Here is a 27,077-nt window from a genome sequence, read left to right on the forward strand (position 1 = left end):
CACACTATCCTAGGCAATCTTACCCTACCCTAACCTATCCCACACTATCCGAGGGACCTCTGTGTGTGTGAGCTGAGTGCGTGACTAATTGAGCTTGTGAAACATCATAATTTACTCCTGGGAAATCCTAGATGGAATGGGCCCAGATCTGCCCACAAAAATCACTCCCTGCAAAATACCCCCAGTAAAAAGCTGGCTATTAATATACTGTGAGACAACACAATCAGTGTAGGAGACCCAAGACTATTTACCAACCTCACATTATACATTAGAGGATTGCCAAAGAACCTCACGCTGCTTTCAAGAAGGAACGAGATAAATTAATGTCAGTTTCTGATCATCATGGCTGTGGTTCTTACGTTGGACTGCATGCAGCAAGCACTAACATCCTTGTTGTTAAGGCCTTGACCCCGCGGGAAGCCTGGTCAAGGACCGGGCTGCAGCGGCGTTGACTCAATGATATCTCCTTCAGATATCCTTCAGGAGAAGAGCAACCAACAGTGAAACCTCTCAGACATTGAATACCTTTGACACACTCAAACACGGAGAACTATTGGAAGTGCACACTAAGTTCATAACTCAAAACAATATAATGAAACTCCGAGGGAAAAGTTGTATCACGAATGTTTTTTGTGCAACCAGAATTGTAGCAAATTGGAATAAAGTTGGAAGGCATTAAAGTCAACCAGTTACCAGCTGGGCAAGTACCTTACTAGTACCAGCTGGGCAAGTACCTTACTAGTACCAGCTGGGCAAGTACCTTACTAGTACCAGCTGGGCAAGTACCTTACTAGTACCATCTGGGCAAGTATTTTACAAGTACAGGATTGCAGTAGTTACTATGCTTGGATAACATGATGTAGTTAAGTTAACGAGATGAGCGGTAGTAGTTGTTGGTTGAGATTGTCATCGCAGTTCTGGTGTTAACTAGAACCACCTTCTGGTGTTAACTAGAACCACCGGTTCTTACAACTCCCTGAGTACCAGTAGAGTAACACCAATATTTAACGTAGAAACAATATTAATAAAGTCTAGGTAGTTGTAATTCATGTCTCCCATCTCCCTTCATCTCTTGTAAATTCCGAGGAATTTTTCCACTGTGATATAGAATATTTCTTCCGTATGTTTTTCATGCCGGCAATAGTAGAAGGGAGTGGAAGGTGGGAAGTGAGCCTTGTGATTTTCTGTCCTTGAATCTTACACTTAGATAACTTACGATAAGGTAGACGGAAGTCAATAGTTCATTTTAGCAGCTAGCCTCGGTGTGGATTTCCATGTCCTCTACTATCTGTCTTTCACGCCTTATCTCAGTCTTTCAGTCTCTCATCTCTCTCTCTCTCTCTCTCTCTCTCTCTCTCTCTCTCTCTCTCTCTCTCTCTCTCACTCTCACGCACACACACACGCAAACACACACAGTGCAGGTTAGTTTAGGAAAGGATACACTTTCCATAAGCTAGATAGCATCAGAACCATCATCTCCGCAAGCTTCTCTACCATTTGCCTGAGGCATGAGACTTTTATATAATATCGTCGATATCGTTAAACCTGAGACGAGTATCAGCAGCGTGCAATGCCCAGTGTGGGTTCATCCCTTTAATGAATATTATTGTAACTGTGTTTTGGCCGCTGCACGATCCAGGATTCAAATCCAGTATATCCGATAATTTCCATTCCCTCTACGCCAACATTTACAAGAGGCCCAGCATCCAACCCTTGAATTCCTCAAGAGTCAAAGGAACTGCAGCTTAGTTCTTTCAAAAGATCTAGGAGCTGTTAATTAGCTCCTACACAGGCCCAGGAGTTGGAGATCAACACACCCAAGAGTGACCCAAAAGCTTTAGCTAAACGCTGTGAGCTATAACTTAAGAGTCTCTATAATACCAGGAGCTACAGAGAAGCACTGAGACTGACAACCGTTATACTACATGAACTTGCCAAAATGAATATTGGTAGTAGCCTACTCGGCTGGATAATAGGATATATATCAGAGTATTCTCTGTCCTCTACCAGAAAACCTGCTAGGCCAGGAGACCTGCTAGGCAGAAGACTTGCTAAGCAGAAGACCTACAAGGTCAGATAATCTGCTAGGTCAGGAGATCTGTTAGGCCAGTAGATCAACTTGGCCAGGAGATCTTCCATACCAGGAGATCTTCCAAGTCAGATCTACTAGGCTATGAGATTTGCAGGGCCAAGAAACCTGCAAGATCAGTAAATATCATACGCCTGCTAGGCCAGAAAATCTGCTAAGCCAGGGGATCTATTTAGTCAGGAGACTAGCTAGACTAGGAGATTTGCTAGGCCGAGAGACCTGCCTTGTACTTGGCCGTAGTAGCCTCTCGACAACGAAATTCGAACCAAGGTTTCGTCAAAATTGCCGTTGAGGATGTGTTTTCGTTGGAGATTAAGGATGTGTTCATTGAAGGCATTCACTTGGTTACGACATCACTTCGGAGAAGAGCATTCCTGCCTTAGGCGGCGAGCTTAGAGCAAAAGGCTGGCCAATTTCCTCTTTCATATAGCCAGGTTGTGTGTGTGGATTCTTCACCTCGTTCTGTTGGAATCTTCGATGTCGCAAAAACAGCCTTGTGGTCAGAGGATCCAAGTGAGGATTGGCAAGTGGCTCTTCCTTTAGTTAGATCACTCACTACCGGGTAGAGGGAGGAGCCAGAGATGGTAGGAGGGAGGTCAACAAAGATTTGCAAGTCTAACATTGAAAGGAGTTCATCAGAATTCCTCTGCAAAACATGATAGTTGAGGTTACTAACAATTATAACGTGTTAGCATACATGTTAATGGGGTCTGTTTGTTGCATATAGGTCCGTACATTGTGCATGCTAGTACAGAGATAGTAGGGGTTTATGCATAATTTGAAGAACGTCAATGAGTTGGGCATGTACACTTCTTAAAAGCATACTGCAACGCTTCCTTGTCTCTTCTCATGCATGAGGTGTAGCCAGGGGACTACACTTCATGGATGTTGTTGGTAATACCTTAGAATTATTGATGAAGAAATCACTACTTTTTATGCCTCCTAAACTGAAGATACATGTGTGAGAAAATTAAGTAAAGAATATGCCATTTCTCTTGCAGATGGCGCTGCTGTGGGCGGCTACAGAAGGTAGCAGACTTGCTACAAACACTGGTCAGATACCTCAAAGGAGTCATCAATATTCTGGGGACTTGCCTGCCGACGACAGCCACTCTATGATCCTCGGGAGATACAGGCTGGAGTACCTGCTAGACAACCTCCACAAGCTGGCGAAGGTGAAGCTGTGGAAACGGAACCTCCAGAGCGACTACCAAGATTTCAGAATACCCGAAGTTCAACACACGTTGCACAGAACATACATAAATCATAACGAATCAGAAATGATACATTCAGCTGGTGAGACAGTGTTAATATCTGAGTCTGCTGACGACAACTTCGAAGAATCGGCTAGTGGCATTGAACAAGAAGTAGAAGCAGGAGATGAGATCGTTACTGAAAGTGAGGACATGTCCATAAAACATATCATCAAGGCCGAGGACCTGAAAGAGGCAGGTCAGCCTCTATGCAGGTCAAGGGTAAGTCATATTTACTTTTAATTAAGCTAAAAAATCTGCTCTTCAACTAATTCATGTATAGTCAATCTTACGTGCATGTGTATACTGTAAGATGCATTGTTCAGGAAACCGACAAGTTGATAAATTAGACAATTATGCAACACGTTAGTATTTTTATTATGGGAACGTTTCGCCACACATTGGCTTCATCAGTCTAATATTTGTGCAAGAAAGGTATAAAATACTGACAATATGAAAGTTAAGACACATGTGCAACATCTGGATATCTTTATTGTAGACGTTTCGCCATCCAGTGGCTTTATCAATACAGATTCTAGGACATAAGTGGAAGACAGTAGAACTATGTACAAAAGATGATTACCTCATCTTTTGTATATAGTTCTACTGTCTTCCTATTATGTCCTGGAATTTGTATTGATAAAGCCACTGGATGGCGAAACGTCTACAATAAAGATATCCAGATGTTGCACATGTGTCTTAACTTTCAGTCTAATATTTAGAAGAACAGTGATAATCAGAAACATTTTGAGGCAATCAGTCCCTCGGTGTTGAGTCGATGTAATTACATCAAGTCCAGTGTTGCATATGTGTCTAATTTATCAACATCTGCATAAAAGTTGATATGATTATTTATTGTTGGAAGAGAAAAAACAATCAGTGATAATTTAAGTGTTTGGTAACAAAAATAATATTTTATTAGGAATATCTTTTAAGTGGTTGCCGGACATTTTTTTTCGTTTTTTTCCCTCCTTCCTCCAGTTATTAGTTTTTACTTCGGTCACAACACGCATATGTGCCTTACCACTACGATGAAGAACTCGCTGGAATATTCCTGGAATGCGTCCGATAATTTTGAAAAACCTATGTTGCTTGGTTTTCAAATTTCCCAATTTTCAAATTTCAAACTTTGAGGACAGTATAATTAAATGTCTAATTTAATGTGTACAATAAAGTGATCTTTCTATTACTGTAAAATCACATGAAAAAAAAATTCAGTTTAACTCAACATCTTCATGTTTAATGGTTTAAGAATCTTATGATTATTAAAGTACCCATTAAATTAAGTTTGTGTAATGTGCCCATTAAATTTAGTTCGTGTAAACTGTCCAGTAAGTTTAGTTCGTGTGCGAGCAAATTTCTCAACATTTTAAATTAATTTTCACATTCGAATTGTCTTCAATTTTTTGTCCTGATGTGATTTACAGAAAGTAAGAGACGCAGTGTTACTGGACTCCATGTGACCCAGTGTTCCAGTCACGGTGTTACTGGACTCCATGTGACCCAGTGTTCCAGTCACGGTATTATTGGACTCCATGTGTCCCTGTGTGCTAGTCGCGGTGTTACTGGGATCCACGTGTTCCAGTGTTCCAGTCACGGTGTTACTGGGCTCCATATTTTCCAGTGTGTCAGTGGCGGTGTTATTGGGCCTATCAATGTTACGATCATTAAACGTACCTGGGTATTTGCAGCTGACCCGTAGTTGCACCCGGATATCCGTTGACTTGATTGAAGAATAGTGTTCTTTGAAGAATGTCGCACTACACTCTGTTGGATCACAACACTCGTTGTTACACTGTTCATCAAGATTTGTTCATTTATTCACAATCTTATTACTAAAGAAGCTGATCACACTTCTCTGTGTTTATTGTGTTTTGTGAGACACAGTGTGAGGCCGCAATGCCCTAGCAAATAAAGGAGAGGCTGACCTAGTACATTTCGCTTCCTTGCCAAACTTCCACTAGGAAGCAAAGCAGAATGCTTGATTCTTGCTGTCTTAAGCATAGACAACAATGTACACTATCTTTACCATGGTAATAAAGTGGGAGCAGGATTGTCCTAAATTGTCCTGCTAGGGTAAGAGATGGACTGTCTCTTATTAAACTAAACTATTTGCAACATCGGACTCTTGCAAGGAACCGCATGACCATGTCACATGCTCGTACTCCATCTGGGACCAATTACTTGACGTAGCAGTAAACAAGATGTTTGTCCCTTCTGAGAGGGCTGGGCTCTTCAGGGCTGAAAGGGCTTGAAGGGGCTGAAGGGGGCTGATACCTCCTCCTGGAGAAAATTTCTCCACATTAACAGTGCCCTTGACAAGATGTTAATGCTGGGGGAATCATTGTCTGAGTCGAACTTGTCAGAGGCACTCATGGCAAGCGACATGTGCTTTCTGGCATTGTTTTCCTCTGACGGAGGCCTTCCACTACCTTACTCCCACACCTTGGTCATCTGACAGAGGATTTCCACTGCCTTACTCCCACACCTTGGTCATCTGACGGAGACCTTCCACTACCTTACTCCCACACCTAGGTCATCTGACAGAGGATTTCCACTGCCTTACTCCCACACCTTGGTCATCTGACAGAGACCTTCCACTACCTTACTCCCACACCTTGGTCATCTGACAGAGACCTTCCACTACCTTACTCCCACACCTAGGTCATCTGACAGAGACCTTCCACTACCTTACTCCCACACCTTGGTCATCTGACAGAGACCTTCCACTACCTTACTCCCACACCTTGGTCATCTGACAGAGACCTTCCACTACCTTACTCCCACACCTAGGTCATCTGACAGAGACCTTCCACTGCCTTACTCCCACACCTAGGTCATCTGACAGAGACCTTCCACTGCCTTACTCCCACACCTAGGTCATCTGACAGAGACCTTCCACTGCCTTACTCCCACACCTAGGTCATCTGACAGAGACCTTCCACTGCCTTACTCCCACACCTAGGTCATCTGACAGAGACCTTCCACTACCTTACTCCCACACCTTGGTCATCTGACAGAGGATTTCCACTGCCTTACTCCCACACCTTGGTCATCTGACGGAGACCTTCCACTACCTTACTCCCACACCTAGGTCATCTGACAGAGGATTTCCACTGCCTTACTCCCACACCTTGGTCATCTGACAGAGACCTTCCACTACCTTACTCCCACACCTTGGTCATCTGACAGAGACCTTCCACTACCTTACTCCCACACCTAGGTCATCTGACAGAGACCATCCACTGCCTTACTCCCACACCTTGGTCATCTGACAGAGGATTTCCACTACCTTATCCCCACACCTTTAAAAATTAAGGTTATTATTCTTCTCGAACTCCGAGCAAAATAATAACGAGAAATTAGAGGAAGAAACTGAAGAAAATAAAGCAAAATTCAGGTAATGCCTGAAAGGTCAACCTTATGGAATACTTAAAAAATCTGGCTCCCACTTAAAGGTTTCCCTTAGGGGGCAAGGGGGGGGGAATATTTAAGTGGTGATACTTCTTGATTTGTAGGTCATGCAACTTTCTCTTCCATTGTTTATCTCTCTCTGTATCTTTCTCTTTTTTTAGCAGAGTTTTACAAGGTTTGGTTAAGGATTCCTAACTTTATTTACAAGCTAAGAGATGTTACCTACATTAGCTCATTTAAAAGAATCTGTCTGTCTGTCTGTCTGTCTGTCTGTTTGTCTGTCTGTCTCTCTCTTTCTCTCTCTCTCTCTCTCTCTCTCTCTCTCTCTCTCTCTCTCACACACACACACACACACACACACACACACACACACACACACTCACACACACACACACACACACACACACACACACACACACACACACACACACACATACACACACACATATACACAAACACACACTGAGGAGGATATCAATGAACTCCAGGACGATTTGGACAAATTAATGTCTTGGTCTGAAAAATGGCAGATGAAGTTCAATGTGGATAAGTGCAAGGTACTTGCCCTTGGTAATGAAAATAACCCTCGAAGCTATAATCTAGGTGAAGTAGAGTTTGGTCATACAGAATGTGAAAAAGACTTGGGAGTCATGGTAAGCAGAAATCTAAAGCCAAGACAGCAGTGCCTTAGTGTGCGCAACAAGGCCAACAGATTACTTGGATTTATCTCAAGAAGTATAAGTAACAGAAGTCCAAAAGTTATTTTACAGCTCTATACATCACTAGTGAGGCCTCATTTAGATTATGCTGCTCAGTTTTGGTCCCCTTACTACAGGATGGACATAGACTCATTAGAGAACATACAGAGAAGAATGACTAAAATGATTTACTGTGTAAGGAACCTCCCGTATGAAGATAGACTTAAAGCCTTAAATCTCCACTCTCTGGAGAGGCGTAGAATGAGGGGAGATATCATTGAAGTGTATAAGTGGATGACGGGCATAAACAAGGGAGACATTAATAAAGTACTGAGGGTGTCGAACCAGGTAAGAACCAGGAATAATGGATTTAAGGACATAGGTAAGTACTGGTTTTCTAACAGAGTTGTAGATGCGTGGAACAGTCTTCCCAGTGGGGTGATAGAGGCTAGGACCTTGGGTAGCTTTAAGAAGAGACTGGACAAATATATGAGTGGGAGGGGCTGGGTTTGATTGGTGTCAAGGGGTACGGGAGTTATTTCTTGAGTAGTTTTAGGTAGATATCGTTTTGATAAGGACCTGCCTCGTATGGGCCAGTAGGCCTTCTGCAGTGTTCCTACATTCTTATGTACACACACACATGCACACACACACACATGCACACACACACACATGCACACACATGCACACACACACACATGCACACACACATGCACACACACATGCACACACACATGCACACACACACACGCACACACACACATGCACACACACACATGCACACACACACATGCACACACACACATGCACACACACACAGATCGACTGGGAAAACCTGGAGCCACATGGGGGTCCCGATACATGGAGAGCCAAGATGATGGATGTGGTACTTGAAAACCTCATGCATCAACATGTCAGGGACACAACCAGAGAGAGAGGGGAGGATGAGCCAGCAAGACTGGATCTTGTGTTCACCCTGAGCAGTTCAGACATTGAGGACATCAGTTACGAGAGGCCCCTTGGAGCTAGCGATCATGTGGTTCTGAGTTTTGACTATATAGTAGAGTTACAAGTGGAGAAGGTAACAGGAACTGAAGGGGTCAGGCCAAACTATAAAAGGGGGGACTACACAGGTATGAGAAACTTCCTGCAGGAGGTTCAGTGGGACAGAGAAATGGTAGGAAAATCAGTAAACGAGATGATGGAATATGTGGCAACAAAGTGCAAGGAGGCAGAGGAAAGTTTTGTTCCCAAGGGAAACAGAAATAATAGGAAGACCAAAACGAGTCCTTGGTTTACCCGAAGGTGTAGGGAGGCAAAAACTAAGTGCAACAGAGAATGGAAAAGGTACAGGAGGCATAGGACCCAGGAAAACAAGGAGATTAGTAGAAGAGCCAGAAACGAGTATGCGCAGATAAGGAGGGAGGCCCAGCGACAGTATGAAAACGACATAGCATCGAAAGTCAAATCTGACCCGAAACTGCTGTATAGCCACATTAGGAGGAAGACAACAGTCAAGGACCAGGTGATAAGGCTGAGGAAAGAAGGTGGAGAACTCACAAGAAACGATCAAGAGGTATGTGAGGAGCTCAACACGAGATTTAAGGAAGTATTTACAGTAGAGACAGGAAGGACTCTGGGGGGACAGACCAGATGGGGACACCAGCAAGGAATACACCAACAAGTGTTGGACGACATACATACAGATGAGGAGGAGGTGAAGAAACTGCTAAGGGACATCGATACCTCAAAGGCAATGGGACCGGACAACATCTCTCCGTGGGTCCTTAGAGAGGGAGCAGATATGTTGTGCGTACCACTTACCACAATCTTCAACACATCCCTGGAAACTGGGCAACTACCTGAGGTATGGAAGACGGCAAATGTAGTTCCCATTTTCAAAAAAGGAGACAGAAAAGAGGCACTAAACTATAGACCTGTGTCATTGACGTGTAAAGTATGCAAAATTATGGAGAAGATTATCAGGAGGTGAGTGGTGGAGCACCTGGAACGGAACAGGAGTATAAATGCCAACCAGCACGGATTCATGGAAGGCAAATCCTGTGTCACAAACCTTCTGGAGTTTTATGATAAAATAACAGAAGTAAGACAAGAGAGAGAGGGGTGGGTTGATTGCATCTTCTTGGACTGCAAGAAGGCCTTTGACACAGTTCCTCACAAGAGATTAGTGCAGAAGCTAGAGCATCAGGCGCATATAACAGGAAGGGCACTGCAATGGATCAGAGAATACCTGACAGGGAGGCAACAACGAGTCATGGTACGTAATGATGTATCACAGTGGGCACCTGTGACGAGCGGGGTCCCACAGGGGTCGGTCCTAGGACCAGTGCTATTTTTGGTATATGTGAACGACATGACGGAAGGGTTAGACTCAGAAGTGTCCCTGTTTGCAGATGATGTGAAGTTAATGAGGAGAATTAAATCTGATGAGGACCAGGCAGGACTTCAAAGAGACCTGGACAGACTGGACACCTGGTCCAGCAAATGGCTTCTCGAATTTAATCCTGCCAAATGCAAAGTCATGAAGATAGGGGAAGGGCACAGAAGACCACAGACAGAGTATAGGCTAGGTGGCCAAAGACTGCAAACCTCACTCAAGGAGAAAGATCTTGGGGTGAGTATAACACCGAGCATGTCTCCGGAAGCACACATCAATCAGATAACTGCTGCAGCATATGGGCACCTGGCAAACCTGAGAACAGCATTCCGATACCTTAGTAAGGAATCATTCAAGACACTGTACACCGTGTATGTCAGGCCCATACTGGAGTATGCAGCACCTGTTTGGAACCCGCACTTGATAAAGCACGTCAAGAAACTAGAGAAAGTACAAAGGTTTGCGACAAGGTTAGTTCCAGAGCTAAGGGGAATGTCCTATGAAGAAAGATTAAGGGAAATCGGCCTGACGACACTGGAGGACAGGAGGGTCAGGGGAGACATGATAACGACATATAAAATACTGCGTGGAATAGACAAGGTGGACAAGGACAGGATGTTCCAGGGAGGGGACACAGAAACAAGAGGCCACAATTGGAAGTTGAAGACACAAATGAGTCAGAGAGATAGTAGGAAGTATTTCTTCAGTCATAGAGTTGTAAGGCAGTGGAATAGCCTAGAAAATGACGTAGTGGAGGCAGGAACCATACACAGTTTTAAGACGAGGTTTGATAAAGCTCATGGAGCGGGGAGAGAGAGGGCCTAGTAGCAACCGGTGAAGAGGCGGGGCCAGGAGCTAGGACTCGACCCCTGCAACCACAAATAGGTGAGTACAAATAGGTGAGTACACACATGCACACACACATGCGCACACACGCGCACACATGCACACACATGCACATTCACACACACGCACATGCACACATACATGCACACACACATGCACACACACACGCACACACACACATGCACACACACTTGCACACACTCATGCACACACTCATGCACACACTCATGCACACACACATGCACACACACACATGCACACACATGCACACACACATGCACACACACATGCACACATACATGCACACATGCATGCACACACTCATGCACACACTCATGCACACACTCATGCACACACACGCACACACACGCACATGCACACACACACACATGCACACACACGCACATGCACACACAGGACAAAATGGTAACTAACTAACACACCTACACACCTACAACAGGCCTAGTGTCTAATCGACATGTGCCTAGGACAAAATGGTAACTAACACACACACACACACACACACACACACACACACACACCTACACACCTACACACCTACACACCTGCAAACCTACACACCTACACACCTACACACACACAACAGGCCTAGTGTCTAATCGACATGTGCCTAGGACAAAATGGTAACTAAAACACACACACACACACACACACACACACACACACACACACACACACCTACACACCTACACACCTACACACCTACACACCTACACACACACAACAGGCCTAGTGTCTAATCGACATGTGCCTAGGACAAAATGGTAACTAACTAACACACACACACACCAACACACTCGGGGCCAGGAGCTCGGACTCGACCCCCGCAACCTCAACTAGGTGAGTACACACACACACACCAACACACACACACACCAACACACACACACCAACACACACACACACACACACAGGCCCGGTGGCCTGGTGGCTAAAGCTCCCGCTTCACACACGGAGGGCCCGGGTTCGATTCCCGGCGGGTGGAAACATTCGACACGTTTCCTTACACCTGTTGTCCTGTTCACCTAGCAGCAAATAGGTACCTGGGTGTTAGTCGACTGGTGTGGGTCGCATCCTGGGGGACAAGATTAAGGACCCCAATGGAAATAAGTTAGACAGTCCTCGATGACGCACTGACTTTCTTGGGTTATCCTGGGTGGCTAACCCTCCGGGGTTAAAAATCCGAACGAAATCTTATCTTATCTTATCACACACACCTACACACCTACACACCTACACACCTACACACCAACACACACACAACAGGCCTAGTGTCTAATCGACATGTGCCTAGGACAAAATGGTAACTACACACACACACACACACACACACACACACACACACACACACACACATAGCCTCAGGTTATGCAGCTAAATCCCCAGGAAGAGCCGCAGGTAGTCATAGTGGAAGACTTTATTGTAAGACATCAAAAGAAGGATTTTCGCCGTAGCATCAAATACAGAAGCAAGATGTCTCTCTGGAAGGAAAAGTAAATAAGTCATAAATTTGCTGAGGCAACAAACAACACACTGAGAGTTATTATTACTAGGACGTTATAGGCGAGAGTAATGCTATGATTATCCAAGTTACTAGTGGATGTTTACACTTATCCAGGATTCAAGCAGGAATTTAGATCAGGAATTTAGATGAGATGTCTCGTAGCTCGATCGTTAGAGTACTCAGCTCACACACTGAGGTACGGAGTTCGAATCTCCTCCGGTACGGCTGAATAACATTAGGGACGTGTTTCCATAAGATACCAGCTGTCCCTGTTCACCCATCAGTTTAAAATGGTACCTGGGTGTTAGTGGACTGGTGTGGGTTGCATCCTGGGACAAAACTTGCTCGAAATGTTCAGCATAACAAGCGACTTTCTATATAGTAGTATGTCAGCTGTCGTCTGTATACCTTGTACATGTACTTGTAGTAAATAAAGATAATAATAGTATTATTATTATTAGATTCTGTGAGTACGAGGAAGCAGAGGTACAGCATCTACAGGTATCTTATTTAATTTGTCTCTAAAGTGCTTAACACTTGAGAACATTGTGAAACAATGAGGGTAACACTTAGAGCTCCCTGAGGTAAATGGTTATGATAAACGAAAAGTTGAAGAATGAGACACTTGTTCAACATTTTGGAGTCTTTATTCAAGAACCGTGTCGCCAGTCAGTGACTTCTTCAGTCTAATACAAAGAAGAGTGATCAAGTGTGAACATCGACTCCAGGTTGAGGGACTGTTTACCTTAAACTCCTTCTCATCTTCCAGTTTTCTTCTCTGGATTGGACTGAAGAAGCCACTGGCTGGCGAAACGTTTCCTCAATATACCTTAACATTCACTATTCCTAATTATAATTTACCTATAAGAGGATAATTTTATTCTCGTCTCTTAACTGGCATTTATAATATTTGTATAATATTCGTTTCAGTAGATTAATAAACATTTTCACAAGATATACGACCTACCATATACAAACAATATTTAATTAAACTGTTTGCTCACATTATTACACTATTATCATTCACATAATTACATTTACTCTTAAACAAGACATCTAAATTAATTACACACACACACACACACACACTAAGACTCGACCCCTGCAACCACAAATAGGTGAGTACACACACACACACACACACATACACACACACACACACACACACACACACACACACACACACACACACACACACACACACACACACACACACACACACACACTAAGACTCGACCCCTGCAACCACAAATAGGTGAGTACACACACACATACACACACACACACACACACACACACACACACACACACACACACACACACACACACACACACACACACACACACACAAAACACACACACACACACACACACACACACACACACACACACACACACACACACACACACCCACACACACACACACACACACACACACAAACACACACACACACACCCACACACACACACACACACACACACAAACACACACACACACACACACACACACACAAGCACGTAAAGAAACTAGAGAAAGTGCAAAGGCTTGCAACAAGACTAGTCCCAGAGTTAAGAGGTATGTCCTACGAGGAGAGGTTAAGGGAAATTAACCTGACGACACTGGAGGACAGGAGAGATAGGGGGGACATGATAACGACATACAAATTACTGAGAGGAATTGACAAGGTGGACAAAGACAGGATGTTCCAGAGATGGGACACAGCAACAAGGGGACACAGTTGGAAGTTGAAGACAGATGAATCACAGGGATGTTAGGAAGTATTTCTTCAGCCACAGATTAGTCAGGAAGTGGAATAGTTTGTGAAGCGATGTAGTGGAGGCAGGAACCATACATAGCTTTAAGCAGAGGTATGATAAAGCTCACGGTTCAGGGAGAGTGACCTAGTAGCGACCAGTGAAGTGGCGGGGCCAGGAGCTTGGACTCGACCCCTGCAACCTCGCTAGTTGAGTACAACTAGGTGAGTACACTCACACAGACCTCGCTCAAGGAGAAAGATCTTTGGGTGAGTATAACACCGAGCACGTCTCCGGAAGCACACATCAACCAGATAACTGCTGCAGCATATGGGCGCCTAGCAAACCTGAGAATAGGTTTTCGATACCTTAGTAAGAAATCGTTTAAGACACTGTACACCGTGTACGTCAGGCCCATACTGGAGTATGCAGCACCAGTTTGGAACCCATACTTGATCAAACACGTCAAGAAATTAGAGAAAGTGCAAAGGTTAGTTCCAGGGCTAAGGGGAATTTCCTATGAAGAAAGGTTAAGGGAACTCGGCCTGACGACACTGGAGGACAGGAGGGTTAGGGGAGACATGATAACAACATGCAAAATACTGCGTAGAATAGACAAGGTGGACAGAGAGGGGACACAGAAACAAGGGGTCACAATTGGAAGTTGAAGACCCAGATGAGTCAAAGGGATGTTAGGAAGTATTTCTTCAGTCACAGAGTAGTCAGGAAGTGGAACAGCCTAGCAAGTGATGTATGGAGGCAGGAACCATACATAGCTTTAAGATGAGGTATGATAAAGCTCATGGAGCAGGGAGAGAGAGGACCTAGTAGCACTCAGTGAAGAAGCGAGGCCAGGAGCTGAGTCTCGACCCCTGCAACCGCAATTAAGTGAGTAAAATTAGGTGAGTACACACACAGAAAGTGGAATAGTCTGGCAAGTGACGTAGTGAAGGTAGGAACCATACATAGTTTTAAGACGAGGTATGAGAAAGTTCAGGGAGCAGGGACCAGTGAAGAGGCGGGGGCAGGAGCTATGACTCGACCCCTGGAACCTCATATAGGTGAGTATACCATAACATTCCATTCTTATAAATCATGGTAGATGTAACTTAGAGCAGATCAGGAAGAGACTTAAAATTTACAAGACTGATAAGGAAAAATCAAAGAGAGTGGAAGAAAATTCTTAGTAACAAGATTATTGACACGATAAGACGGGGCTTCCAACATATGACGGGGCTTCCAACATATGACGGGGCTTCCAACATATGACGGGGCTTCCAACACATGACGGGGCTTCAAACACATGACGGGGCTTCCAACATATGACGGGGCTTCCAACACATGACGGGGCTTCTAGCACATGACGGGGCTTCCAACACATGACGGGGCTTCCAATATATGACGGGGCTTCCAACACATGACGGGGCTTCCAACACATGACGGGGCTTCCAACACATGACGGGGCTTCCAACACATGACGGGGCTTCCAACACATGACGGGGCTTCCAACACATGACGGGGCTTCCAACACATGACGGGGCTTCCAACACATGACGGGGCTTCCAACACATGACGGGGCTTCCAACACATGACAACACATGACGGGGCTTCCAATACATGACGGGGCTTCCAACACATGACGGGGCTTCCAACACATGACGGGGCTTCCAACACATGACGGGGCTTCCAACACATGACGGGGCTTCCAACACATGACGGGGCTTCCAACACATGACGGGGCTTCCAACACATGACGGGGCTTCCAACACATGACGGGGCTTCCAACACATGACGGGGCTTCTAACACATGACGGGGCTTCCAACACATGACGGGGCTTCCAACACATGACGGGGCTGATGGTGATGGTGCAGGAGTGATGATGATGGTGCAGGAGTGATGGTGATGGTGCAGGAGTGATGGTGATGGTGCAGGAGTGATGGTGATGGTGCAGGAGTGATGGTGATGGTGCAGGAGTGATGATGATGGTGGAGGAGTGATGATGAGGGTGGAGGAGTGATGATGATGGTGGAGGAGTGATGGTGATGGTGCAGGAGTGATGATGATGGTGGAGGAGTGGTGGTGATGGTGCAGGAGTGATGGTGATGGTGCAGGAGTGATGATGATAGTGGAGGAGTGATGGTGATGGTGGAGGAGTGATGATGATGGTGGAGTGATGGTGATGGTGCAGGAGTGATGATGATGGTGGAGGAGTGGTGGTGATGGTGAAGGAGTGATGGTGATGGTGCAGGAGTGATGATGATGGTGGAGGAGTGATGATGATGGTGGAGGAATGATGATGATGGTGGAGGAGTGATGGTGATAGTGCAGGAGTGATGATGATGGTGGAGGAGTGGTGGTGATGGTGCAGGAGTGATGATGGTGGAGGAGTGGTGGTGATGGTGCAGGAGTGATGATGATGGTGGAGGAGTGATGGTGATGGTGGAGGAGTGATGATGATGGTGGAGGAGTGATGATGATGGAGGAGTGATGGTGATGGTGCAGGAGTGATGATGGTGGAGGAGTGGTGGTGATGGTGCAGGAGTGATGATGATGGTGAAGGAGTGATGGTGATGGTGGAGGAGTGATGATGATGGTGGAGGAGTGGTGGTGATGGTGCAGGAGTGATGATGATGGTGGAGGAGTGATGGTGATGGTGGAGGAGTGATGGTGATGGTGGAGGAGTGATGGTGATGGTGCAGGAGTGATGATGATGGTGGAGGAGTGATGGTGATGGTGGAGGAGTGATGGTGATGGTGGAGGAGTGATGGTGATGGTGGAGGATTGATGGTGATGGTGGAGGAGTGATGGTGATGGTGGAGGAGTGATGGTGATGGTGGAGGAGTGATGGTGATGGTGGAGGAGTGATGGTGATGGTGGAGGAGTGATGGTGATGGTGGAGGAGTGATGATGGTGGAGGAGTGATGGTGATGGTGGAGGAGTGATGGTGATGGTGGAGGAGTGATGGTCATGGTGCAGGAGTGATGGTGATGGTGGAGGAGTGATGGTGATGGTGCAGGAGTGATGATGATGGTGGAGGAGTGGTGGTGATGGTGCAGGAGTGATGGTGATGGTGCAGGAGTGATGATGATGGTGGAGGAGTGATGGTGATGGTGGAGGAGTGATGATGATGGTGGAGGAGTGATGGTGATGGTGCAGGAGTGATGATGATGGTGGAGGAGTGGTGGTGATGGTGCATGAGTGATGGTGATGGTGGAGGAGTGATGATGATGGTGGAGGAGTGATGGTGATGGTGCAGGAGTGATGATGATGGTGGAGGAGTGGTGGTGATGGTGCAGGAGTGATGGTGATGGTGCAGGAGTGATGGTGATGGTGGAGGAGTGATGGTGCAGGAGTGATGGTGATGGTGCAGGAGTGATGGTGATGGTGGAGGAGTGATGGTGATGGTGGAGGAGTGATGGTGATGGTGGAGGAGTGATGATGATGGTGGAGGAGTGATGGTGATGGTGCAGGAGTGATGATGATGGTGGAGGAGTGGTGGTGATGGTGCAGGAGTGATGGTGATGGTGCAGGAGTGATGGTGATGGTGGAGGAGTGATGGTGATGGTGCAGGAGTGATGGTGATGGTGCAGGAGTGATGGTGATGGTGGAGGAGTGATGGTGATGGTGGAGGAGTGATGGTGATGGTGAAGGAGTGATGGTGATGGTGCAGGAGTGATGGTGATGGTGCAGGAGTGATGATGATGGTGGAGGAGTGATGGTGATGGTGGAGGAGTGATGGTGATGGTGGAGGAGTGATGGTGATGGTGAAGGAGTGATGGTGATGGTGCAGGAGTGATGATGATGGTGGAGGAGTGATGGTGATGGTGGAGGAGTGATGGTGATGGTGGAGGAGTGATGGTGATGGTGGAGGAGTGATGATGATGGTGGAGGAGTGATGGTGATGGTGGAGGAGTGATGGTGGAGGAGTGATGGTGATGGTGGAGGAGTGATGGTGATGGTGGAGGAGTGATGATGATGGTGGAGGAGTGATGGTGATGGTGGAGGAGTGATGGTGGAGGAGTGATGGTGATGGTGGAGGAGTGATGGTGATGGTGGAGGAGTGATGATGATAGTGGAGGAGTGATGGTGATGGTGGAGGAGTGATGGTGATGGTGGAGGAGTGATGGTGATGGTGGAGGAGTGATGGTGATGGTGGAGGAGTGATGGTGATGGTGCAGGAGTAATTATAATCAACATGAAGAAAGGCTCAAAGCACAAAAGTTTCTCTCTGGTGAGAAACTAAGACTTGAAGAGATCTCATTCAAACTATTACGGTCTTGAAAGGGGTTTGATGCATTCATACAAGAATAACTGTTTTAAGAGCAAATGAATCAATAATTACAAAAACCAGAACATAACTCCAGAGCTGCAGAAACAACAGTGACATGAGTAAAAAAAATTATTCTTCTGCACTGAGGCTGTAAGTGTTAAGGAAATACTGTTACTTATTAACCAGCTGGACAGGCACATCCAAGATGCAGGATACAGCAATATACTAAGCAAACATACACGGAAATCAATGGATTCCTGTTGTTTGTTAAGAAATATCATTGTAATGAACAGTTGACATGTAGCCAACAGAGTTAATAATGTTAGTAGTGACAGAAGTAGGGGTAGCAGGGGTAGTTGTGGTAGTCAGAGCAGTAGTGGCCATCTACACGCACCGGCCTGGATATCTGTCTTTCCTCTCTCTCTCTCTCTCTCTCTTTTTTTTTTTTTTTTTTTTTTTACACAGGGTTTGACAAGGTTAAGGATCCCTAGCTTTATTGACAGCTATATTACAGGTTAAGGATTCCTAACTTTATTGGCAAGCTAAGAGCTGTTACCTACATCAGCTCATTTGAAAGCATTTTTATTGTTATGAGACATACAAGTACGGGACAGGATGAAGTTGGAGCCATCTGTGGGCCAGCATTTTCATTTGATCAACTGACTTTATCTCGTTGACATCATTATGCTGTACGAATGTGTTCCATACTCGAGTCATCCTGGGTATGTATGATCTCAGATGGAGTGATGTTCTGGAGAAGGGTACAGCCAGAGTGAAGTTGCTGCTTTCTGCCCGTCTTGTGGCATAAAAGCTTGTTTCACGCTGTCCTCGAAGTGGATCCAAGTGTGGTATTTTGACAATATTGGCCTTGTACATAACAGTAAAGCCACCCACATCCCTCCTATGTTGAAGGCTCTGCTGAAATGACAGATCTATCCAGGATGGGTCCAGGCGAGAGATGAGACGTCTTGCTCTGTTCTCTACTCTGTCAAGCAGTCGCAGATGAGAGGGGGGGCAGGCAAACCAAGAAATTGGAGCATACTCAAGGTGTGAGCGTACTTGTGCCTCGTACAGGATCTTGCAACCCCTACTGTCAAGCAGATGCGAGATACGGCGAAGTGCTGTAAGCTTCCTGGCTGCCTTGTTTGCAAGATTTACAACATGGTTCTTCATGGTTAGATTGGAGTCAAATTTCACCCCAAGGATATCAACTTCTTCTCCAGGTGCCAACATCGTCCCATTCATCCTTACTACTGCACCAGCATTACCATCATGGTGCCTAGAGACGATCATCATTTGCGTTTTCTCAGGTGCAAATGTTACTTGCCATCTATTTCCCCAAGCTGATATAGCTCTCAGCTGGTGATTGATGTAGCTTAGAGCAGCTGGCATTTCTTCTCTTGGATAAGTGAATGTCAGTGTACAGTCGTCTGCATATGCATGTGATTCTGGGATGAGATGAAGAAGGTCGTTGAAGTAGACATTCCATAACAGTGGACCCAGCACGCTTCCTTGTGGAACGCTTGCCCCAATAGGATGCCTTGCTGATTCCGTTCCATTGAGGACTACACTTAGAGATCTACCATGAAGGTAATCACTGAGGAGACATAGCGTAGAGCCTGCAATTCCCAGTGCTTGAAGTTTTGCTAAGAGGCCCTGGTGCCACACCCGGTCGAAAGCGCCAGCAATGTCCAGTGCTACCACACAGCTGACTTTGGATTCATCCAGTGACTGGTGCCACTTAGTGGAGAGGTTTAACAACAGATCAGCAGCAGAGTAACCTTTCCTGAAGCCATATTGACGATCACAAAGTAGTGAGTGGTAGTCAAAAACCTCTGTCATTTGTCTTGAGATTATTGTCTCAAGGATCTTACCAGTGATTGACAGGAGTGACACTGGTCTGTAGTTGCTGATTTCTGCTCTGCTCTTCTTTTTGTGAACAGGGACTACATTTGCCTCTTTCCATGGAGAGGGCCATTTACACTGTACTAGGCAGTGCTGAAAGATGCGAGTTAGAGGTGCTGCTAGCTGGTCTGCACATCTTCTCAACAATCTTGGGCTCAACTTGTCTGGGCCCACAGCCTTTTCTTGGTCAAGTGATTTAAGAAGGAAATGCACCTCCTCCTGCCTTATTGTCACCACTGACAGTTTTGACACAGTTCTTGCAGCTAGCCAAGGAGGGTCCCTTGCTGGATCAGGAACTTGCATTTTGGTAGCAAAGTGTTCAGCAAAGAGGTCCGCCTTCTCTCTCTCTCTCTCTCTCTCTCTCTCTCTCTCTCTCTCTCTCTCTCTCTCTCTGTATTTTACACGGGGTTCTACAAGGTTAGGTTTAGGGATCCTAACTTTACTTACAAGTTAAGAACTGTTACCTACATCAGCTCATTTGAAAGCCTCTTTTATTGCTAAGAGATAAACAGACAGGGAACAGGATGAAGTTGGAGCCATCTGTGATGCATCGATTTCATTTGGTCAATTGACTTTATTTCGTTGGTGTCATTATGCTGGACGAACATGTTCCAGACACAGGTTATCTTAGGAATCAATGATCTCAGATGAAGTGATGTTCTGGAGAAGGGTACAGAGTGCAGTTTGTTGCCCGTCTTGTTGTGTAGAAGCTCACTCCTCGGTGTCCTCGGAGTGAAGGCAAGTGTGGCACCTTGACAATATTGGTCTTGTACATAACTGTAAGGCTACTCACATCCCTCCGGTGTTGAAGGCTCTGCTGAAATGACAGATTTGTCCAGGCTGGATCCAGACAAGAGATGAGCCGTCTTGCTCTGTTCTCTACTCTGTCAAAAAGAGATGGAGTGCAGGCAGTCCAAGAAAGTGGAGATAAGCCGATATGGAGTGGGGTGCATATGAGATGGAGTGCATATGAGATGGAGTGCAGGCAATCCATGAGAGTGGAGCATACTTAAGGTGTGACTGTACTTGTGCCTCATACAGAATCTTGCAACCTCTACTGTCGAGCAGATGTGAGATATGTCAAAGTGCTGTAAGCTTCCTGGCCGCTTTGTTTTAAAGATTTACAAGGTGGTTCTTCATAATCAGTTTGGAATTAAATTTCACCCCAGGGATATCAACTTTTTCCCTGGATAGCAACACTCTCCCAATCATTCTTAACACTGCTCCAGCATTACCATCATGGTGCCTAGACACAATCATCGTTTGTATTTTCTCTGGAGCAAGTGTGATCTGCCATTGTTTTTCCCAGACTGATATAGGTGTAAGCTGGTGATTGATGTAACTTAGAACAGCTGGCATTTTCTCTCCTGGATAAGTGAAAGTCAGAGTACGCTCGTTCTCTCTCTCACTCTCTCTCTCTCTCTCTCTCTCTCTCTCTCTCTCTCTCTCTCTCTCGCTCACACACACTATTATACTTCAGACTAACACGTTGTTTTCTCGCCCACTACCACAGGAGAACTACCTGCCCCCGGAGCTCTTCTCAGCAGACTCGTGTGCTCTGTGTTATGGTTACCTGCAGAACCAGGACATCTTCTACACCAAGTGGCTTCCAATGGACCTTCTCAAGACACTGATGGAAGGAGGTCGTGCCTATACCTACAAGATCACCGTCTTGTTCAATCCAAAGAACGTCTCTCAGTTGGTGAGTAAGAATTTTGGTGAAGTATAAGGTAAGAGAAGAAAGAAATGGAAGGAAATGGAGGGATGAAGATTATAGTCACTTTCGAGAAATAGTCGGCCAGTTAGAAGAAGGGAAGCTGTCAGTAGGTGGAGGCAACACCAGTGATGTCGAAATACAGTATATTGGCAGCGATGCAGAGATAGGGTGTGTTGACAGCTATGCTGAAATAGGGTGTGTTGACAGCAGTGCTGAGATAGGGTGTATTGACAGCAATGCTGAAATAGGGTGCATTGACAGAAATGCTGAGATAGGGTTTGTTGACATTGATGCTAAGACAGAGAGCGGCTCCTCTTGTCCTCTCCAATATTTTGGAGAAACTGGCCATTCTCTTTCTGAGAGTTAAAGAACACAAAAGAAGTGTTTAACTTACTGACACTAACAATGTTCTTTTGTGTCTTGTCAGAGATCACAGTCATCCTATTAACTGGTTCTCTGCCATAACTATCTACCTTCTTCTAGCCTTGACAGTCGCCGTCTTGTTAAAGCGTCACTTATTCACAACTTTCCTAATATGAATGTTAATAGGTAAATGGTCCAGAGACCGACAAGTTGATAAATTAGACACATGTGCAACACTTGGGTATCTTTAATGAGGAAACGTTTCGCCCCACAGTGGCTTCATCAGTCCAATACAAAGGAAAATGGTGAAGCTCGAGAGGAGTTTGAGGTAGTTAGTAATAACCTCAAACTCCTTTTGATCTTCACCATTCTCATTTGTGTTGGACTTATGAAGCCAAAATAACGATACCCAAGTGTTGCACATGTGTCTAATTTATCAACTTGTCGGTTTTCTGAACCATTTACCTGCGTCCTATAGAGTGGCTATAAATTCACTGGAGAACATACAGAGAAGGATGACAAAGTTGAATCACAGTATAAGGAATCTCCCACATGAAGACAGACTTAGAGCCTTGAATCTCCACTCTCTTGTGAAGCACTGAATCAGACGACATATCACAGAAGTGTATAACTGGATGACTGGCATAAACAAAAGAGATATTAATAAAATACTGATGTTATCGAATTAAGAACCAGAAATACTGGATTTAAAAAGGACATAGGTAAATATTGGTTTTCAAAAAGAGTTGTTGATGCGAGGAACAATCTTCCGGGTAGAGTAATAGAGATTAACGCTTTGAGTAACTTCGGAAAGATGTTATTTAAAAGGACGCAAGTGCAACTAGTGCAACATTTTACTGTGGCAACGGTTCACTGTCCAGGAGCTTTGTCAAGGAGTTGCAAACAATACACGAACACAAAGGGGTATATATAGGTATAAAGCAGTAGTAGTTGTAGTACTTGTTATGATAGTAATAGTTGCCGTGGGAGCAGATATGTGATAGTGGGGTATATTGTGGGGTATATTGTGGGGTATATTGTGGGGTATATTGCTTTGAGGAGAAATCTTGCTAATACTTCATGATAAAGCTGCGTTTATTCTGTTTAATTGTGATAGAAATAGCGATTAATGATGATTCAAGTCATTTAAGTCTACGGAAATTTGGTTCTTTAAATCCCTAGGAGGGCGTTGAATTTCCTCATGTGGTTGGCAGAATTCCAGTGTTATACGCAGACGTTGTTCAAGTTCTCGTTCCTACATGCATCAGTATGTTCACTGAGACGTGTTTGGAGGTTTCTTACTGTTTCACCTATGTATATTTTGTCACAGCCTCCACAGGGATAGTATAAACACCTGCATTGATTGGTTCAATGTTCTTTAATTTCGTCCTAGACAAATCTTTTATGGAAGTACTGGTTGCAATGAGAATTATATCACTTCCATAAAAGATCTGACAGGGATGAAATTGAAGAACACTGAACCAATCAACGCAGAGGTTTATACTATCCTCTGTGTAGGCTGTGACAGAATATGCATAGGTGAAACAGCAAGAAACCTCGAAACACGTCTCAATGAACACATTAATGCATGTAGGAACGATAACTTGAACAATGCCTGCATACATCACAAAAATTCCACCAACCACCTTATGAAATTCAACAACGCCCGCCAAATGATTAAAGAACCCAATTTCCATAGAACTAATTGCCGTGAATCATCATTAATCGCTATTTCTAGCACAAGTATGCAATATGAAGGTAGCTTCATCATCTCTGAAGTACATATTAGCAAGAATACTCCTTAAAACAATAAACCCTGCTATCGCATATCTGCTACCACTACTCAGTGAGGCAGAAGAGAAGACCTATGATGAAAGAAGACAGTGGGAGGTAAAAGAGATTGAGAGCATCATCGTGGTGGCAAGAGAAGACATGACCGAACTGGCAAATTTTCAGAGATTTGGGCAGTATTCGAGGGAAAAGAACCACCCAATCAAATTGACATTCATGACAGAAGTGGTATGAAACAAGACGTTGCAGAAGAAACCATGTTTATAGGATTCCCGAAAATACTACTGAGTGTGATAAATTAGACACATGTGCAACTCCTGGGTATCTTTATTGAGGAAATGTTTCGCCACACAGTGGCTTGATCAGTCCATACATAGGAGAAACTTGAAGAACAGGAGAATGAGGTAATCAGTCCCTCAACCTTGAGTCGATGTGGTCAGTCCATCAACCTTGAATAGAATACGGCATATGTGCGGAGAAGCAGCTTATAAACCATAGACAGGAGAGGTGCAGCAGATGTAGGTGGTTTCACATTTGTTCAATGTGGAAGTAGGTCGTGCCCAAGGGTTAGGCAAGTGAAGAATTCCCAAGTATTAAGATCCCAAGAAGTTGCAAATGTGACACCACCTACATCTGCTGCACCTCTCCTGCCTACGGTTTATAAGCTGCTTCTCCGCACATATGCCGTATTCTATTCAAGATTGATGGACTGACCACATCGACTCAAGGTTGAGGGACTGATTATCTCATTCTCCTGTTCTTCAAGCTTCTCCTATGTATGGACTGATGAAGCTTGTGTGGCGAAACATTTCCTCAATAAAGATACCCAGGAGTTGCACATGTGTCTAATTTATCAACGTGTCGGTTCTCTGAACCATTCATCTACACTACTGAGTGTACCTGAACCATGACAGAACACAAAAAAAGAATAAGAACAACTGAGAAAGAGAGAAAGAAGGCATCAGAAGCAGGAAGAGGAGACAGAGCAGTTACCGACAGACAGGGGAGTGTAGCCTCGAGGGGAACAAAAACCACAACTGCCCACAAAACCACACACAGCATCCCCTTAACCAACCCACACCATCCAAATACAATGACCAAAAACAAACCATACTCCACACCCGCAGTCCCCACCAGTACTAATACCACCACAACACCAGCCTACCATAATATCCAGCCCTGTCTACCTCAGCCTGCAACAATCCCACCCACCTCCCTGAATACAGTTCTGGAGAAAAAGCTAAAGGTATGGTATATCAACACAACATAGCACCCACAGAGACAAATCTCACAGGGGTGATAACAGACGCGATCTTCTCATCTGTATATCATATCCTGAGAAAAGACAGAGGGAACAAAGGGAAAGAAGGATTTGCCCTGCTTATCAAAAACCAATGGAGTTTTGAGGAGATGGGAGGACTAGTCAGAGGTGAAGAGGATGACTATGTAAAAGTAACACTTCAAACCGGGGGTTCAAAAGTGATGATAACAGTGATTTACATCCCACCACCGAACAGTAGGAGACCAATACAAGAGTACAATGAGAGCAACATAACAATAGCTACACTAGCCGAGGTGGCCAAGAAGTGCCCACATAAGCAGGGGAAAGTTACTCATCATGGTGGATTTCAACCACAAGAACATAGACTGGGAAAATCTAGAGTCACATGCGGGACCAGAGATGTAAAGAGACAAGATGCTAGAGGTAGTGGTAAAATGTTTCATGTACCAACATGTCAGGGACACATCCTAAGAGAGAGAGATGGGTGATGAGCCAGAAAGGCTGAAGCTCGTATTCACCTTAAAGAGTTCAGACATAAGGGGGAAAATCGCACACAAAATGCCCCTCAGTGCTAGCGATCATGTGGTTCTGAGTTTCGAATACATAGCAGCGTTAACAATAAAGAGTGATGTAGCACGAGAAGTACAGGAGAAACCAAACTTCAAAAAAAGTGGACTACACACATATGAGGCAATTCCTGTATGAGGTGCAGTGGGTAAGAAAGCTAGACGGGAAAACATTAAAGAAAATGATGGAACACGTGACCTTAAAGTGCAGGGAGGCAGAGAAGTTCGTGCCAAGAGGCAACAGGAAAATCGGAAAGACCAGAGTGAGCCAGTCGTTTACCAGGAGGTGTGGAGAGGCCCAAACCCAAGTGTGATAGTACTTGGATAAAGCATAGAAGGCTAAGGACTTGGGAAAACAGGGAGTTCATCCAAAAAGCCAGAAATTAATATGTATGCATAAAAAGAGAGGACCAGCAGCAATACGAGAGTGACAGCATCAAAAGCCAATTCTAACCCAAATTTGTTATACAGACACGTCAGGAGGAAGGCAGCAGTCAAGGACCAGGTAATCAGGCTGAGGAAGGAATGAGGGGAGCTCACAGGGAGCAACCACGAATTATGTATGGAGCTCAGCTCAAGATGCAGGGAGGTATTCACAGTGGAGACAGAGGGGTTTCCAACAATCCCAGGAGAAGGGTGCACCAGCAAGTACTGGACACACTGCACCCAACCGAGGAGGTGAAGAAACTGCTAGGCGAACTAGATACTTCGAAGGCAGTGGGCCCAGATAACATCTCTCTGTGGATCCTGAGAGAGGGAGCAGATGCCCTACGTGTGCCACTAACAACAATCTTCAATAAATCAAGTGAATCAGGGACACTGCCTGAGGCGTGGAAGACAGCAAATGTAATTCCAGTTAAGAAAGTAGACAGATGGGCAGCGCTAGATTACAGACCTACGTAACTGACATTTATAGTATGTAAAGTTATGGAGAAGATTATCAGGAGATGAGAGGTGGAGAACCTAGAAAGTAATGGACTAATACATGACAAGCAGCACGGCTTCAGGGAAGGTAAATCCTGCATCACAAATATAGTGGAGCTCTACAATCAGGTACCAGAAGTAAGACACGAGAAAGAGTGAGAGAGAGACAGAGAGAGAAAGAGAGAGAGGGATGGATGAACTGCATCTTCTTCGACTGTAAAATTGCTTTCTATACAGTACTACACAAAAGACTGATTGTAATTGTAAAGTTGGAGGAGGA

General features: G+C 45.0%; 1 protein-coding gene across 1 annotated transcript; it reads left to right on the top strand.

Annotated features, from left to right (window-relative positions):
- Positions 1-2,566: 2,566 nt before the first annotated feature.
- Positions 2,567-26,776, top strand: LOC138854886 (uncharacterized). The gene is made up of 4 exons (XM_070100475.1): positions 2,567-2,602; positions 3,091-3,564; positions 21,668-21,856; positions 26,345-26,776. The coding sequence occupies exons 1-4, from the start codon at positions 2,567-2,569 to the stop codon at positions 26,774-26,776; spliced, it is 1,131 nt and encodes a 376-aa protein (XP_069956576.1).
- Positions 26,777-27,077: the final 301 nt, after the last annotated feature.

The sequence above is a fragment of the Cherax quadricarinatus genome, chromosome 72 (genome assembly GCF_038502225.1).
Source record: "Cherax quadricarinatus isolate ZL_2023a chromosome 72, ASM3850222v1, whole genome shotgun sequence".
NCBI classification, from domain to species: Eukaryota; Metazoa; Arthropoda; class Malacostraca; order Decapoda; family Parastacidae; genus Cherax; species Cherax quadricarinatus.